The 18,315-nt window shown below is 30.4% G+C and overlaps 1 protein-coding gene across 1 annotated transcript; it reads left to right on the top strand.

Moving 5' to 3' along the window:
* The first annotated feature begins 148 nt into the window (after positions 1-148).
* On the top strand, positions 149-17,738 carry LOC130901755 (protein king tubby 1). Its single transcript, XM_057813333.1, has 8 exons — positions 149-363; positions 427-553; positions 606-695; positions 807-961; positions 3,070-3,340; positions 3,782-3,996; positions 6,737-6,972; positions 7,283-17,738. Exons 1-8 carry the CDS (start codon positions 322-324, stop codon positions 7,353-7,355), a joined length of 1,209 nt encoding a protein of 402 aa, XP_057669316.1. The 5' UTR covers positions 149-321; the 3' UTR covers positions 7,356-17,738.
* The last annotated feature ends 577 nt before the right edge of the window (positions 17,739-18,315 follow it).

Raw genomic sequence — 18,315 nt, 5'->3', positions numbered from 1 at the left:
ATCTAATCTAATCTGATAATTTCAGCATAGTTATGTAGTATTTTCATATGCTCAACTTGTATTCTATATTTGTTAATGGTAAGAAACTTTTTCTGTCTTTGTTTATATTGGAAGCAATACTTTCTCATATTTCTCTATGGACCAAGCTTTGTGTGTATACAAATGTCATGCCAACATTGTGAACAATCGTAAACAAATAGGATTCAATATATTTTTCTACTAGATTTGTACAAATCGATACATTTTATCTCCAAGAGTAACAATAATCAACAACAAATGGAATTGGAGCACCGTGAATGATTAATAAAATTAATTTTGAAAATGTTAGAAATGGATGTCCGAACTCAAAAATTGGAACAACAGGTAAGAATAAAATAATTATTATTGTTTTATTCTATTCAATCATCCAAATTATGCTTTTCTTAGAGGCAGCTTATGGAGCAGAAAATGAAACAGAAAAGGCTTACATCAGGTATGATACAAGTTTCTGATATTCGCGGTAATTCAGCCAAGAGTAGAAATAGTTCTAGTGGAAACAGAAGAGATCTTCACGGTGAGGAAACCAATTTCAATTAATTATTTTTCTCTTATAACTTCCATTTCAGGTTATGATGGTCCGCTTCAATTTGCCATGACTAATGATAATAATCCAGATCAAGTTATATCTATTTTGCCAAACTCCGATAGCATAGACGGTAATATCATCAACTGATTTAAATTCAGCTTAAACTGATTATATAATATATATTCCTGAATTTGATGTATCTTCTAAATCAATTTTGATATTAACTAGAGACTGTTTCTAGGAACTGTTGTGGAAGATTTAACAACTGATCCAAATGATTTGATGGATGTAGAAGATGAAGAGTCATCTCCAGTTGCTTCAACTCCAAATGATAATGGAAATGTGCCTATTAATCCCATTCCTGACAAACCTAGTTTCATACAACAGGTTAATGGGGTAAATGTAATTTTAATTTAAGTAAAAAGAACAACAATTGATATTTGGAAACTTAAATAAAACTTTCAGATTCTGTTATGACAAAAACTAATTGAGGTAAGAGCACCATAGCCAACACTTTCCAATTTCATCTTTAAAATTATCTTCATCTATCTGTAGATGGGTGAATTAGAAATAGGATACCCTCCATATATACCCTCCGCATTAAATAACTGACTTTTCTTCATTTAGTGAACCAAACAAGAATTGTTTGTGTTGAAGCCAACTTACAATTATTTGTTAAATGATTAGATATTAGTACATAATCATTGTTTTGCACAGAAAAATCAAGATATCCCAAGAAATATTAATTTTAGATATAGGGAATGCTTGATAAAAAAAAAAGTTTGTGGTAGAACTTTTTGATACATGACATACATAGTGATTTATGTGACAAAACCGAGGAAACAATGTATTAGTGGATTGAATCACCCTGTGTATCAGATTCAATGAATATGAATGAAATGATAATTTTCTAGAAGATTCACTACTATTTGATGCATTGGCCACAACAGATCTTGGATCTTAAATTTCTCTTACATTGTACAGGGTATTGAACTTGTTACGATTTTCGTGGAAAATTTGTTAAAATGAATTCCAAATATGGAATAAAATATAGGGTGTTTCATTTAAAAAAATGTAATTTTGTTATGACACAGCATTTTGGACCACTCTGTAAGATTGTAAATAATATTAAATTGTGAAGACCTATCATGGTTGTAATCCCTCAAATTTTTAAATTGATAAATCAAAAGACAAAGAAGGCACTTTATCACACTAATCAATCACCCTGTATACTTGATATTTTTAGTGTTCTTTAACTTAAAGGTAATAACCATTAAATTGCAGCTTAAAGTTGTTTTGTTTATTCTTTCAAAATGAGAAGTGTGTGTAGATAAAAATAAATTGATCAAAAATACTGACAATTTTTTTTAGTTTCCAATGTCTAAAAAAATGTTGACATGGATAGAAGAGCAGATATTTTCAGTTCTGTCTGCCTGTAGAAATAGTATACTTCTAGCAACTGCTGCAAAAAATTTAATGTATCAAGAACCACCATTTGAGGAAAATTTCATGGAAAATATCTAATCTTTTTTACCATGCCTAATTAAAAACAACATCCTCTTTCTTGTGCTATTGTTTGTAGATGGACATTCCTTGTAGTAATAAACATTCACAAAGAAAAAAATTCCATTAATTATCTCTTCAGATTATTGGAAGGAATATAATAAGAAAAAAATAGATGAAAAGGAAAAGAAAGAAAAATGTAAAGCTCAGGCTGAAAGAAGTAGCTGAAGAAAAAAAGTCTGCAGTGAAGACTCGATAAGATTAATAAAAATGCTCATTACATGGAGTCAGATGATTTCTGTAGTATTGTTGATGAGTATGACCCAGAAGATGTTAAAAGTGTGAACAAGTGGGTGATTTTGTATTACTATTATTTGTGGGTGAAACAAGAAACTGACAGATTTACAGATATGTCTGTATCATTCAAGAAAAAGTAAATGATGAGATTCATGTCATAACACTTCTACAAAAACCTTTACTGCAAATGGAAACGATATGTCATTGTTACTTAAGTACCTATGTAAAATCTGCATTTGGCAGATACTAATAATGATGATTTTTTGTATCTTATATTTAATTAATTGATACTATTTTGTTGTCAAACATTTTGTTTATTGCAGTTTTGTTATTAATTTAGCAGTCTGCCACTAGTACTCGGCGATGTTTAATCTTGGTCGTGCAGTGTCTGGTATAGAAACATTTGCACTAAATAAAGAAGTACAAATATCCAAAGAAATAAAAATCTTGACGATTTCTATTTATGTCAATTTACTGAGTACTAAGTACCAAATAACTCTCCTGCATCAAATTTGGAAGATATTTATATTTTCTTAAACAAATATCCTCACTAAAGTTTCTGCCAATGGTGCTCTTACCTTATTTTAGTCCAACTCCTATGGATAATGTTTGAATAGAAAAACAAAATGATTCCCCAAATAATGAGTATTATTAGTATGATTATATAACAATTATTTACATTGAATTTGATATTTTGTTTTAAGACTTCAGAGGTGGAAGGTGATATAGAAGGTAACATAGAAAAGTTTATCCTTCAATCTGCACAACTTAAGGTGCTTTATAAATGTAGAATAACAAGAGACAGAAAAGGAATGGATAGGGGTCTCTATCCAACTTATTATTTACATTTAGAGAAAGATTATGGTAAAAAAGTATTTCTATTGGCAGCAAGGAAAAGGAAGAAAAGCACAACGAGCAATTACTTAATATCCACTGATCCTACAGATTTATCTAGGAATGCAGAGTCCTTCGTAGGTAAGTAGAATTTTAAATAACAAGGAGCATGTGCTGTTAAATTATTACAAGATAAATCAGAATATTTTAAATTACTTTATCTCCCATATTAGTTCGTCATTACTAGCGCTATAGGCTTACAGGTGGGCCTCGACTTTCTATAGCCTTAAATGCCATCCTTTCCGGTTCATTGCAAACACCATCCAGTTTGCTGCACCAATCTTTGTAACATCTTCATCTCTCTATCTTAGCTTTGGTCTTCCTCTGCATCTACTGCCCGTTGGTAGGCCTTAAAGTTTTTTATCTAAGCACACTGTTATCAATGCATATTACATGACGTGTCTACCTAAGCCTGCCAATCTTGATTGTTCTTATTATTATATTTCTGATTCCTGATCCTCTGCACAGGTCTTAAATTTGATGTACCTTAAAGGTTATGAAATCTATCAGTATGTATTTCAGGTAAACTTAGATCAAATTTAATTGGAACCCAGTTTACAGTGTATGATAATGGGATATCGCCTAGAAAGGCAAATTTGAGGGAAGGTATAATTCCACGGCAAGAGCTGGCGTCTGTTATTTATGACACTAATGTGTTAGGCTTTAAAGGTCCTCGTAAAATGACTGTTATCATACCGGGAATGGTTGATGAACAAAGAGTGACAATATATCCACAGGTATGTAATTGTAGAGATTCAAAAGTAAATCTATCTTTCATTTTTGATTCCAAATTTGTTTCGCATGATATGGTAAAAAGGAAAAAAAAACAAATTAACTTTGTGTCTTTCACTTCAATATTATATGCCCATATCAACTTTACTTATAAGAAGATAAATAATCTTCCAATTACATTAAACAATAAGATTACTAAATAATAGAAAACGGACCTCTAAGAAGTTGACATCACACTTTGAAGATACAAAAATTTTAAAGATTGTTCTATGTTTGTTCTACTTTGTTCCAAAAGAGAATAGAGGGATGATAATGAAACTTCTACAGAGAAAATTGAAATAAATCTCTTTTTTGAGCTGTTTCAAGTTTCTTCTGATTTGTTACAGAATAGTTCTTCCAAGAAGCAGTAATTTTTTAGGAATTTTAAGAAAGTAGAATACATTGATTAAGCAACATTCTGGAAAAATTGAAAATAAACCTGGAACATCTCAGAACAACAATTATAATTGTGATAGATGGAAAGTGCAAGTTTAAATTTTTTTTTTCAAACATCACACTGTGAAACAATATAGAATAGAACAACCCAGCACAACCGTCAAAATAGTGATAACTTAAAAGAGAGGTGCAAGCTGATAAATGGGGAAGAAAACGGTCAAATATCTAAGACTACATCTGTATATTAAACTAAAGAGGCAGGAAAATATTAAAAACTATATTGGTTATTAGGAAGGTATGTATTTATGGTTTCAACTATGGGGATGTACAAGTGTAAGTTATTATGCTTGCCTGCGAAGAGTCCAAAACTGAATACTAAAGAATATAGTTAACACCCCATGGTATGTTCGCAGTAAATACCTACATTGGGAACTTCATATAAAAATAGTGAAGGAGTAGATAAAGAAGATTGCTGAAGGTCACGAAGAACGATTCTACAGCCACATAAACAATAATGTTGGAACTTCTTGTTAATCAAGACACACTCCACAGCCTTTTAAACATGTGTAAAAAGTGATAGTTTAATAGTTAGTAGCCACAATAGTGAAGTTCGCCTAAATGTCTTAAGTGAAACATTGGGAATTCTAAGGACAGTAAAGTACTTAGTAGATTGGGTTTAATGTAAAATGCATAGCTTCTCTCATAAAAAAAGCTATAAGCTTATAGGTTGCAACAATTTCATAAAGGTACAAAGACTGGCTTGCTTATGTGCAACCAGGGTCATGAAATCATGCCTAACAGCTGTACTAGAAGTGTTTCTAAATCTCCCATCTCTCCACATAGTACTGAAAAGAGTGGCAGAAAAAAACATCACTTATAATGTTCACATACGGAATCACTAAAGAAAACCCGTTCCTAAATAATGACCAAGCCTGGGATATGCCTTGAACGTTTCATTGAAAAAGTTTTGCTTTGAGAAAAAATTTACCTCAATAATAAACTGTAAAAGCAAGTGAGATCAAAACACCATGCAAGAAATGAACAGGAATGCCATTAAATGGTATACAAACGGATCAAAAACAGCAGAACGAAACACTCTGAAAGCGCTGAAAGCCTGGGCAGCGCACCAAGTATGTAATTGAAAAATTTGTTCAGTTCAATCTAGAGAGGAACTATCGCAAACAGGAGATCATCATCCTGTCCGTTAGGCAAGCAGCCATTAAAGTTTCAGTGTTAAAAAATCCAAACTCGTTTGGGATTGCATAGAAAAATTAAACGAGCTACCCAAGAAAAATCAAGTTACCTACAATGGATTTTGGGACTCACCAAAGGGAAATGAAATAGCTGATAGGCTCTCTAAAGCGGGAGCAGACAAGTCCTTCATGGGACTCGAACTGTGGTATCAGCTATAGAACAATGGAAAGGAAAGTAGATAGGAATAAAACCAATTATTAGAGCAACCTACAGGGGCTTAAACAGGCAAAGGGAAACTATAACCAGAGAAGATCTACTGAATGTATCAAGATAATCAAAAACTATCTACGAATACTAACAGAATTCCTATCGAGGTACTATCGCCTCAATAAACACTTGAAGACGCTATACTTAGCAGATAATGTGGCCTGCATATATTGTTTGAGGACAAAACCTCTATCCACATTCTCTCGAAGTGTGAATCACTAAGGAACTCCAGAGCACTACACCTGGGAGCACTTGAAATATTAAATGAAGATCTCTGACAATTGAAACCGTCCCACATTTTAGATTTTTTAAAAGGAGTGGATCAGCTATAAACACTGGGTTCTCTAGTGTCGGGACAAGAGGGGGAGACATAATAGATCCTTTGGGTCGCAGTGTATATGATACCCCAAAATCATACATACATACAGTATAGAATTCTGCTCAGATATATTGTTCAATCTCACACACATTTAATAAAGTGTCTATAAGCTAACGAAAGGAAAATAAAACTAAAAGAGTTTGAGTTAACCGAAATGGATTTCATTAATAGAAGAATAAGTAACACTAACGCAATTAAAGTAATTTGAAACTCTTGATAATATCTAGATGAGACTATGAATATGGAATAAAGAATGACCTAACATGTGGTTAAATTAAAAAATTTCAATTCACAACTAAAGTCACGGAATTCTAGGAACACCAGACATTTATAAATAGTTTTCTCCTTACCATTGAAGCTATAAAATTAATATACACAGCATCTTTGAGGTTAATTAATGTTTTTTGTTAACCAATTCAGATTTAACATTAAATAAGTCATCATTGAATATTTTTTTTATTAAAATATAGGATGAAAGTGAAGGTTTGATTGAATCGTGGAAAGCAAAAAATATGGATAACATCATCGAATTGCACAATAAAACTCCTGTATGGAATGACGAAACTCAATCGTATGTTTTAAATTTCCATGGTAGAGTTACACAAGCTTCTGTTAAAAATTTTCAAATTGTTCACGATAGTGATACAGATTATGTGGTTATGCAATTTGGTAGGGTTGCTGAAGATGTATTCACAATGGATTTTAGGTAAGTAAATACAAAATTTCTTCCCTACTATTTTTCTAGTTTCCAATTATTTTGCTATGCTAATGTATACAAATATTATGTTTAAAAATCGATATAATGTTTGGTGTCAAAAATATATTTAAAATTCGCTGTTTTATCGTTTGTATGTGTAATGTAATAATTGTGTGTGTTCAAGCAAATCCCCCTATTATGCTGTATTTTTGATGATAATTAACGCTTGACAATGTCCGATAAAGAAAAGTTCGTTTGCATAGAAATATTCATATACAAGGTGATAAATCTGTAAATAATTGAAAAATAATTTTTTTAGGTATCCTCTTTGTGCGTTGCAGGCTTTTGCAATAGCTTTGAGCAGCTTTGACAGTAAATTGGCATGCGAATAAGCATTTGATGCCAGAAATGTTCCAAAATGTGCCTCAATTATTTTAAAAAGGAATATTGAGCTTAAATTCGTGAGTTGTTTTTTAGTAATTTAAGAATTTTTTATAAATTTTACACAAATAATTTAAAACCATAAATTTGTTGATTCCATTCAGTTGTAATAATTGCTGGAATTGAATTTTGTAAAACTATATATTAAGTTTATTAATTAATTTATAAATAATATTTAATTAGGAAAATGTAGGATGTTGGAATCTCAAATTTCTGAAGGAACAATGAAAAATCGTATTTATTATATTTTCACTCAAAAATAAATTCATAAATAACTTTTTCTCATTATTCAAATACTAATTCATTGCTACAAAAAAATCTTGATTACAGAAATCGTGTCGAACTTTTGAGATATGAATTATTGCTTATAATTTTAGTCATGAAAGGTTCTGAATATTTATATATGACCTCAGGTATTGATTTATTTGCTGGAAACTCGACATGCAATGTATCTGCAGTTTCTCTTTTTTAGCTTTTACATTTGTAAATAGTAGTCGAAGGGTATTTTTATCTTATTTATTGATGATATAATTTTAAAAAAATGCAAATAGGCTCGCGTTTTAATAATCAAGTTATTGTCTTCGGATATTGAACATTTACCTATGCATGTATCTGAGATAACTTGGTTTTCTAATTGCACGTCACACATTATAATTGAGCTGTAATGATAGTTAACAATGTGTTCAGTTTAAATCCATGATATATTTTTTTCAAATTCTAATTAAGTATTGTATTCCGTATTTGTCTTTTTCATGTTATGACTTTGTCTAGCAGAAATAATGCAAGTATTTTTGCTTTGGATTTTTATCCATCATTACTTAGTTTTCTGTTTGGTAAATACTTTTGATCCTTATAAACCCGAAATATTCCTGTTTTTTTTCAAAAATACTACAGAGATAATCCACAATAGTTTTACTAAATTTGTATATTTCGAAATCTGTGTATTCCTCCTTCCTTTATTAATATGATTTAGATCCCTTTGATCTACTGAATGTCTCCAAGTGTTATCTTTCGGTTTCCATTCTATTATTTCTTGTATTCGTGGATACAGCTTATCCAACTGTTAAGTGAATACTGGTAATAATAATAATAAAATCTCTTCACTATGTAAACCGAGCCTAATCCTTTTGATACTTTGTATCCAGGATAGGTAAATCATACCGGCTCTAAGCTGAGTAGTGCATAAGTCTTTTGCATAATAATACTAAAATCTTTTACTAGTAACCTTAGAATCATCTATAAATATTCGGCTCTACTTGACATAGTGAAAAGCATGTACAATGCTCAATCGACTGATTTCAAATTTGGTATTTTAGTATTAATGTGAAAAGTAAAAGAACATATGGCGAGTGCTTCAGAAATACTTTTTTATCATATAAATTATAGTACACAGAGTATCTTAAGTATATTGAATTTCTTAGTTAGCTGTTTATTTTTAATGGAAAAAATATTATCATTTACTACATTTTCAACAATACTTTGAAATTCAAAAATTCATAATTCTAAATCGGGTATAACATAATATATAATGAATTATTGAAAACATTGGAAACAGCATAGCATCTACTCTATTTGTGGGACACAAACCTCCCACAAATAACCTCCTTTGGAAGCAGTCCATGTATTTTGGAAGCAGAACAATTACATGTAGAATCTTGTACAAAATTTCTTCTAGGTATATGTGCAGAGCCAAAACGACTTCCCAAAACAATCTACAATCTATTGAAAACATTAATTTAAGTTTTTTCGAAATTATCAAAAATATCTTTAGATTTACAGTATTAAAAAGTTTACAAAAATGTCAATTAGATGTAAATTCTCAAGTAAAGGTAGTTAATTCTTATTATTTATATTCTAAATCAAATATATTTGTTTATTACACAAGAAACTTAATTTAAGACTCTAATATTTCAACTAATACCTCAAATGCTCAATATAAGTTTACTATTTTTTAAACTATGGTAAAAATTGGCTGAAAATACCTTCTAATTATTGAACAAATTTGAAATTAGTCGATGTGCAACTAGGTAAAATATTTTGGTTCGAATAATACTTATAGATCTGTTATATAATTTAAGTAAAATGATAATATTCTCAAATATTTACAATTAAAACCAGTTCCATGTTGAGAAAAATTGGATTGTAAATTTGGAGACTGAGAGAAAATTGTCATTTAAATTGAAACTAAGTATATTTTGTACAATTTTCCAACACAGCTATGTAAGTATTTATTTTTCCCAGTACTATTGGTATCAAACTAATGGTGCCTATTTTTAGGTTAGAAATATATGACAAGTATTTGTTAGTTAATATTTTTATTCATTACAAAATAGTCCGGTACATACTTTCTTTCGAGTTTTATCGTGAACAAAATTTATTGAATAAGAAATTTCAATAATATTTTTCCATGTCAAATATTTTTTATTAGACTTAATTAAAAATGTGTTCTTGATGTTAACAAAATCTTTCGAATTAAAAAAACTCCAGCATAGTGACAAACATCATAAACAATTTATATATAATTTCATTTAATTCAATCTTATATATAGTCGATTCATTATAAATAATAATTAAAACTACTAAGGTAAAAAGTAATACTTATGATAATTACTTACACCTATATTAATTGAGTGTTTTTCCAGAATGTGTGATTGAAATAAGCATTAATAATAAGCTAGAGAAAATCAGCATTAAGTACAGAATATCAAGTTAATTATAAGTTGGAAGCAAAATTTGGCTGAAACTACTAATCAATTACTAAAGAAATGCCATAAGATTGCTGACTTATTAAGCTTTGCAGTTTCAGAGTTCTGATTAACTGAAGGATATGTGCTTTATACTTGGAATTTCGCTTCTACGCGTTCTACCAAAAGCATATTTTCGTTTTGAATGCTTGCAGACATATTAACACTAGCTGTACTGGAGTTCCATCCCCCTTGCAAAACTTACAATCATCACTTTCAGCTAGACCTGATCTCATCAGACGTTTCCTCATTTATCAGTATCCTATAAGGAAACTTAAATCCAAATAAATCTTATAATTACCAGTATTAAATTTCCAAGGAAGTAGGATTGGTTTAGCCGGGTAACATACCACTGTGTTGCTTCCTTCTTCCAAAACTATTTCTTATAGAAGTTTAATGTTTTGGTGCATTCATTACAAAGGATTTGTTTGTTTTAAATACTTTCCCAGCGTTACCACTCCACAATCTGGGGTTAGTACCAAAATATTTCAAAAGTCTAATTTATGTTTGTCTATTTTCTCCATTGTGGAAAAAATTTTGCTGAAAGTACCATTTCATTACTGAATGAATTTTTTGAGGTTGTCGGATTTTTATCCATAGCTCTTGTATTCTATGGTTAACATAATCAAATATGAGAATGTCTGTTTAACAATACATAACAACCTCTGTTGCGTTTATGTCACTCCGATATTTGACATGGAAACTTTTGTGATATATATCGTCACAGTGTGATATATTTAAATCATCGAAAATTGACACACTCCGCTTTTTTTTGCAGTATTATGAAATATTAGCTTAAGTTTTTGTATTAACTAAACATTTTTAGCGGTATTTTTTTTGTTTTGGTAGTTTGATTATAAAAAGAACATGTTCTCAAAAAAAATTAAAAATGGTGAAAAAGCACCAATGGCACAAAAATGCACTTAATCAAAACGTTAAAGTAAATATTTGTGCTCAAATTTATAATTACTAAAAGGTTGTGGAGTATATTAATCTTTTTGAGATTTAAAATAGATTCTTTATAATTAAAGGGTTGCTGAATATTGTTTCAATATGAAAATTGGAATGTTTATTAATCTGAATTAATCTACTATTGAAGAGAGGAATGCATTCTGTAAATTGAACAAAGAAATAAGTTTGTCATTCATAAAGAAGAAAGTGAACATTTTTATTATGAAAATGACTTTCTTTGTTCCAAAATTGTTTTGTAGTGGAATGGAATTATATCTTATATAGGTTTAATGAAGGTTATTATCAAATCTTCATTCACAAATTTCTCTTCGACAAGTTGAATGAATGAGAATAAGGCCCAGTACACATGGAACAACTAAAAGAAACTAAATTCAAGAGTTACTGAAGGTACCAATTCATTGGTGACATGTGTCTGCACACACAGCAGACTTCATTGTGACCAAAACCTGACTGATTAAAAAAAAGTAAACAATAGCTTATTTTGGTTTATAAAAACTTGAGGTAATTAAAATTTTCAACAATTTTGAACTTTAAAGATTATTTTTAAATAAATAATAAATAATTGTATGAGAACAACGTATTCATTTCCTCATTTCAAAAAAGTGACAGGAGCTATTCTTTTCAGATTTAACAATAAAAAAAATAATTTACCTTTGCCTCAACCGAACAATCCAGTCCAAACTTCTTCTGCAAATGTACAAACTATCCTATTAGTCCATCTTTGAAATATTACTCGCTCATTTAGAGCTCGGCCCCCAGCATACTTTGAGGATGCTGGACTTAAAACAGAAGAGAGGAATTCGACTTACGATCCAGAATTGACCAGACAGATAGAACATAGAAGAAAGATCGCCGACTTGACTCTATATCATCGATATAACCTCGGCAAATTCCAAATTATCCAACATAATCCCATCTAGAGCAGTTTGCTTAAGACCTACTGGACAGGCAGACGTGGCTCATGAACACCGAGTTTGCCTGTAGACGCCTAGAATGTTAATTACAAGGCTGTGGAAATACCTACCAAGACACGTCTTTCCCGAGTACTCAATTAATATCCACAGGCGTCTCCACACAACAGGCACTACTCGAATTATTCGACTGTGATGTTTTTCATATAGAAAAAATAACAAATATATTTCCAAGAAACAACAAATTAATAACTAAATAAAGTGAAGACAGTAATTTTACTAGAATGAATTATTAACTTGTTGAAGTGATACACGTGACTCGTGTTGTGATTAGATTCAAATAAAATAACCTTCATCCATTGAAACCTTTGAGGGGGGGGGTGATTCAAATTGCAGGCGAATCAAAATGTCAAGTTTTTTTATTGCTATTACGTTGTCAATGATTTGGCAACCAGTTGCCCCGTGTGTAGATCCCCATTCAACTACAAAGATTGTTACTCATTACTAACTGATTAATGATTTGCGTCATAAACGAGTTTCTTTTGAGTTGATCTGTGTGCTCTCTTAATCTTACAAAAAAAATACAATGAAATAACATTTGATGAATGAAAAATATAAAGAGCGTCATGCCTACACCTCAGTTTCTTAATGAGTGTATGTTTTAATAGTATTTTCTTTAGATTGACCGCCCACGGTGCAACCATTTGGCAACCTTGGTAACGAATAACAGTGGGGAGCCGCACACAAGGTGACTCAAATGAAACTAGTTTGCAATCAGTTGTACGTGACTACGATTCCGCGATCGCAGTTACGTTGCAGATGTTGTTTCATTTGATTATTACATGTTTATTTTGTTTTCTCAATATGAGTGATCAAGAACTACATCTCAAATTTGTGGGAGAAATTCGATAAAAAGCTATGAACGTTCTATATGTCTGAGACAGTTCTTGTGCTGCTACGAACAGTCTAGAGTTCACATTTTTACTTAGGTATGCATGGATCCAATATTCTCTCTGTATCCTGCGTTGGCTGCGGTATTGGAATATAATCAATGACGTCTTCCTCATCTGAGTCTGATTGCATTGAAAAATTTCACTGCTGCACCAATTGATTTAATACTGAATACGAGTCGTATTCTTGTGCGCTCAAAAGTGTTATTTTGATTGCAAAACTGTTGCAAGATCAACTGCTTTGCAACCTTTGTTTAAAAACAGTTGCATCGCTAGCGGTCGGCCTTAGATAGCGAGTCATTTGACTTTTCGCAGCTTTATACAGATTTTTTTAATTTACAGTACCGTGGTCTAAAGTAAGTTATAGTAATATCTCAATTTAAATATTTAAAATAATTTTAATAATTTAAATTAATTCAATAATTGTTTTAGGATTAAAATTTTTGTCATATTAAAGTATTTGAATTAACTAAAAAAATATTTCACATATATTGGTATTTTTAATTTCTTTAAATTTATTTCTTGAGATCGTAGGTTATTTTTATTTGGATTTTATTTTAATCCCTAAACGTTCCGCTCATTAAAAGAATTGTTATTAAAATTATTTAAAATATGAATTAATTATTTTTGTTAAAATTATTTTTTTATAGATGTCAAAAAGTAGTGTCACATAATATGATAGAAGAGTAATATGAGACATCAGTCTACTTACCTTAGACACAACAATATATAAGCTATGGATAAAAAAAGTTGATTCATTAAATTTTAAGTCTCTTATTTTAAATCTATATTGTAATGAAATTAAATTATATTCACAACCTTTCAGTGAATTGTGTTGAAATAATACAATTAAAACTAGAAAAAAATGTTGCGTGCAAAAGTACTTCATTAATTTTTTAAAAGTTTGTTTGAATTGATGAGTACACTATAATATGTCCGGGTGAAGATTAGTTCAAGAAGGGATTGTCACTTTTCTACCTTCTGCTTGTTTCCTATTCATTTTTGTATTTTGTATGTATTGAAACTATATTAGCAAGGTACGTCTTGTGATTTTGAAGAAATATTCATCCCCAGTATATATAATGAAACATTTTCCGACAACTGAATAGAAAAATACGATTTTTAAGTGTAATTTCTCAGAAGTACATTTTGTAGCAACTTTTTTTTCCTCATATTTACAAAAAATATGTATGTAATTAAAAACTGTCAGTATTATATTTATACAGTTTAAACATTCCATCTGAGTGTTCACAAAGTACACTTGTAATAGAGTTAGAAAGAATTAAGTATTGAATATCTGTTATGGTAAAACAATATTTCTCAGTGTTATTGATATTGTAAAATTGGATTTTGAAATATTCTTCTTCATCATTAAGTATTTCATAATTATGACAAATCATATTATAATTTGTAATAATTGATGTATTTCTATTGACTTACGGATATGGAGCAATCAGTAATGATTTGAAGCATTCCATTTTCGTTCTGAAAAAACTGAAACTGTTCCTATATGAACATAAACTTAAACCGGTACCATCCAATGCTTGCATCGTTGGACGCTGATATGATTGGACTCATCATGTGCTGGTAGTGCGCATGTCATTCGACGAATGCTCTGCTTCCAATGTTGTCCATGGAAAGTCGGTTCTTTTGATCCGCGCCAAAAGAGTACCAAAAATTAGAACGAAGTTGGGACCAACACCTGCGGTACAACTATACATACTTCTAGTCCTCTTTCGCGTGAATGAAAAACCAAAGTTGCCAGTATCATCCAGTTTATTTTAAAAGAATTTATATATGTTGTATGCTGTTCATCAGTTTTTTTTGCCACGTTTTATGTAAGTTTAGGTGCAGTGCCGGACTATACGATGCGTCCAACGCTTGCGCCAACATTAACTTTCAAAAGTTGGCTGAACATTGGACAAAGATTGGAACCTTACTTATAGATATGAAAATGTGACAAGAAAGTGATGAACGGCATACGACAGACATAAATTATTTTGAAATAAATTGGAAGGTTTTTTGGTTTTTTTATAAAAAACACGTACCATTTAGACGCAAGTGGACAAGAAGTGTTTGTATTTGTACAAGTTTTACTTCAAACTTCATTCCAATGCTGGGTACTCGTTTGACGCGGGTCATAAAATCGACTTTCCATGGCCAAGGTTCCAATGCCAATGTTGGAAGCAAAACCTTCGTTGAATGACATGCGCACTACGACCAGACGATGCGTCCAATCATTGCATTGGGCGCATTGTGTGGCACCGGCTTAAGGTTTCAACGTATGTCCAATCTTCAGCCGTGCGTTGGAATGTGAATGTTGGCGCAAAAGCTGGACGCATCGTGTAGTACTGGCTTCATATAGTAGCACTGCGACATATCCAAATTAAACAGTTCTATGTTACACTTGATCGTACATTGTGAGATGAATAATTGATATATCAAAAACTGAATGATTGACCACTCGCTCCTCCTTTGTTAATACTAATCGATACTCATCATTTAAAGTTGTAACTGTAGCTTTACCATTTTGACATCCGTAAGTGAATAGTCCAAAAATTGGTTTTCTTTACAGATTGTAGAATAAATATTGTTGTATATTGGATTGAAGTGTAGAGAGAGAAAATCATAAGAAAGCCGAGTTTGTGATTAGAAAAAATGTTCAAAATTTGGATTATATAATATTTTGTGAAAATTGATTAATCTAAATTGACTTTTCTATAATTTTTGGGTTCATTACCCTTTATTTTTTTGTTGATAAATGGTCATGATTTTAGGTCACCTTTAATTGAGAATTAGTTTTAAAATAGTAAATAGTTAGAAATCTTGATGTTTCCACTTATTTTTGTCTTATGCAAAATGTAATTATAAACGTCAAAATTTTTATCTGTTTAATTTAATTGAAGGAGACTTAAACCAAAACTACGTGTCAACAAAAACGTATAAAAAAAGGTTTACAAGTGAGAAATTAAATAAAATTAATAACTAATTGTATTCAAAATAGTAGTCCAATTTTTTGTATTTGAGTATTCAATATTATTAGTTATTCATATACCTCCATAATGGGATATTTAAAATTTTTGGACTTCAATGTTTTCGAGGCACCTTAAATGGCATGGAGTTTTTAAAACAGTGAAATTAGATAGACTTTCTTGTGTTTTATTCTAAGCATTGTCATACTTTAATGGTCTTTTATGTTTTTCAAGAATACCATTTCTGCTTTCTTGGATCTAGATGGGTTGATAAATAATAATGTTATTTCAGAAATATTTGATATCGAATCTTTATATTACAGGTTTTATTGTTGTTGTTGTTTTAAATTCAGTTATTAACATCTACTATTTGTTTGAGGCTGTGCGAAAAAAATGTAGTATGAGTTGAAATCTGAAACTAGCAGATCGTTTATTTATAATGTAGCATACATCATATATGAAAAATAGTTTTAGAATGATTGAGACTCATGAAATAATATTTTTTATCATTAAAAGAATATTTGCCCTAATCAAACTGGGTTATAAACGCATGTTTTAATCAAAAACCTAATGCTCAATTAATCTGAAGATAAAGAAAAACACCGTTAATGGAGATTCGGTCAAAATCAGATCTAGAAATCAGTTTGTTATTTATTTATAGTTTTTGTGGTATCCCGTTTGGTTTAACTTTAAAGCCTTGTCTATCTCTATAGGTTACATATCAATCTATTTTTTTCAATCCAATATAATCATATTCATATTTTTCTAAAATCAAATCCTATGAATCTTTTGGTCGTTGGCTTATTTACATTATCAAAAAATAAAGAAGAATCAGCAACAAATAAACAAATTGAACTATACCAAGCTACATTAACCATTACTAATAATTGCAGTAGAGCAGTATATTTTTGAATAGAACGTTGTTTGCATTCATGAGGTCTTCTAAGGGGAAAGTGTCTGATAACATACTTATAGTCCTTAATGTACTATCTACTCAGTCAAAATTTACATTTGGCAACTTCGCTATTAACTACTGAATACAGTTATCAAAATCTATACAATAATTGAATTGGCGAAAAATCTAAATGGCTACAATATCGTTAACAGATGGCTAAAGTTCCGGATCTCTAAGTTTTTTTCTATTTGAGTCCTAAAACCGTCTTCGGCCCTAAAGTATACAACAAATATAATTTACTCTGAATAATTGTAAGTTGTATTTAAACAGATCTGTAGTTTATGGATAATATTTAGTAATCTATACAAGTGCCTTAATTTCAATCACTTAATTTGAAGTGCCTTTGTAGCTAAAAATAACTTCAATATATTTTAAAAAAATTACTTTCTTCAAAATTTAAAGCAATTATAAAAGGAATAACTATAATATCCATTCCAATTTTATTCAAGAAATAAATTAAAAAACGTTTCTCGTGTTTATTTATTAACAAATCGACTCTGATTATTTGCTGTTATGCCAATGTTGTATTATCATCAACCCATTTATGTCCAACATCGCAGTCAATAAATTGCACCAAAATATATCATCTAATTTCAAAACTGGTATGATACCAGTTTTAATTATCCATATTATTTTCAATGCATTAAAACGAAAAAGTTTTTTTTCACACATTTTAATTAAAAGGTTTTTATATAATTTTATTTAGGTATTCGTGAACTTGCCTTACATGTAAAGTCTCGGTCTCTTAATACTATACTTCTACAGTTTCAACTATTACCGATTAATGTAACATTGTTTCTAGTCCATTAAATATATTTTTACTATTGATATGTTTTTAGTTTAATTGAACTAATGTTGGTAGTTGTTTTATTTTTGACAATTTGAATTTCTGTTGTCCATCTCAACATTTTTGACCAGCTTACAGTTTTGTTCCTTACAACAATAGGGTACTTGCATGGTTTGAGAAAAAAAAGTTTTTGATAGTTTTTATATATCTTTTATCATAATTATTTTTATTTGATCAATATTTATCAAAAAATTATATTCATCCAACCAAAATACTCTTCAATACTAATCAAACGAGCCCAAGTTCGATGGGATTGCATCGTTCATTTAGTTAGGTAGTTCCTATGGCCATCTTCCCCATCATCAAACCCTGGTTACCATCTAGTAACAAAGTACAAAGTCATGACGAATTTAATGAGCCCGAACTCGTTGGGGTTGCGTCTTTTTTTTAATTATGGAATTCCTATGGCCCTCTTCCCCATTATCAGACACTGGTTACCATCTGGTAACAAAGTACTCGTCAAGACTAATTAAATGAGCCGAAATTAGATGGGGTTGCGTCGTTTTTTATTTACGGAGTTTCTGTGCCCATCTTCTCCATCATCTTTAGGTCAATCGGAG

This window comes from Diorhabda carinulata, chromosome X, assembly GCF_026250575.1.
Source record: "Diorhabda carinulata isolate Delta chromosome X, icDioCari1.1, whole genome shotgun sequence".
Taxonomy (NCBI): Eukaryota; Metazoa; Arthropoda; class Insecta; order Coleoptera; family Chrysomelidae; genus Diorhabda; species Diorhabda carinulata.
Note: the sequence above shows the minus strand (reverse complement) of the source record. Positions and strands in the feature narration are given on the sequence as shown.

What these genes read in the sequence shown, in the direction of transcription:
- LOC130901755 (XM_057813333.1), top strand. Translation starts at nt 322, where the DNA reads ATGTTAGAAATGGATGTCCGAACTCAAAAATTGGAACAACAG. An exon ending in CTCAAAAATTGGAACAACAG is followed by an intron (nt 364 to 426) that starts GTAAGAATAAAA and finishes TGCTTTTCTTAG; the next exon opens with AGGCAGCTTATGGAGCAGAA. An exon ending in TCATACAACAGGTTAATGGG is followed by an intron (nt 962 to 3,069) that starts GTAAATGTAATT and finishes TTTTGTTTTAAG; the next exon opens with ACTTCAGAGGTGGAAGGTGA.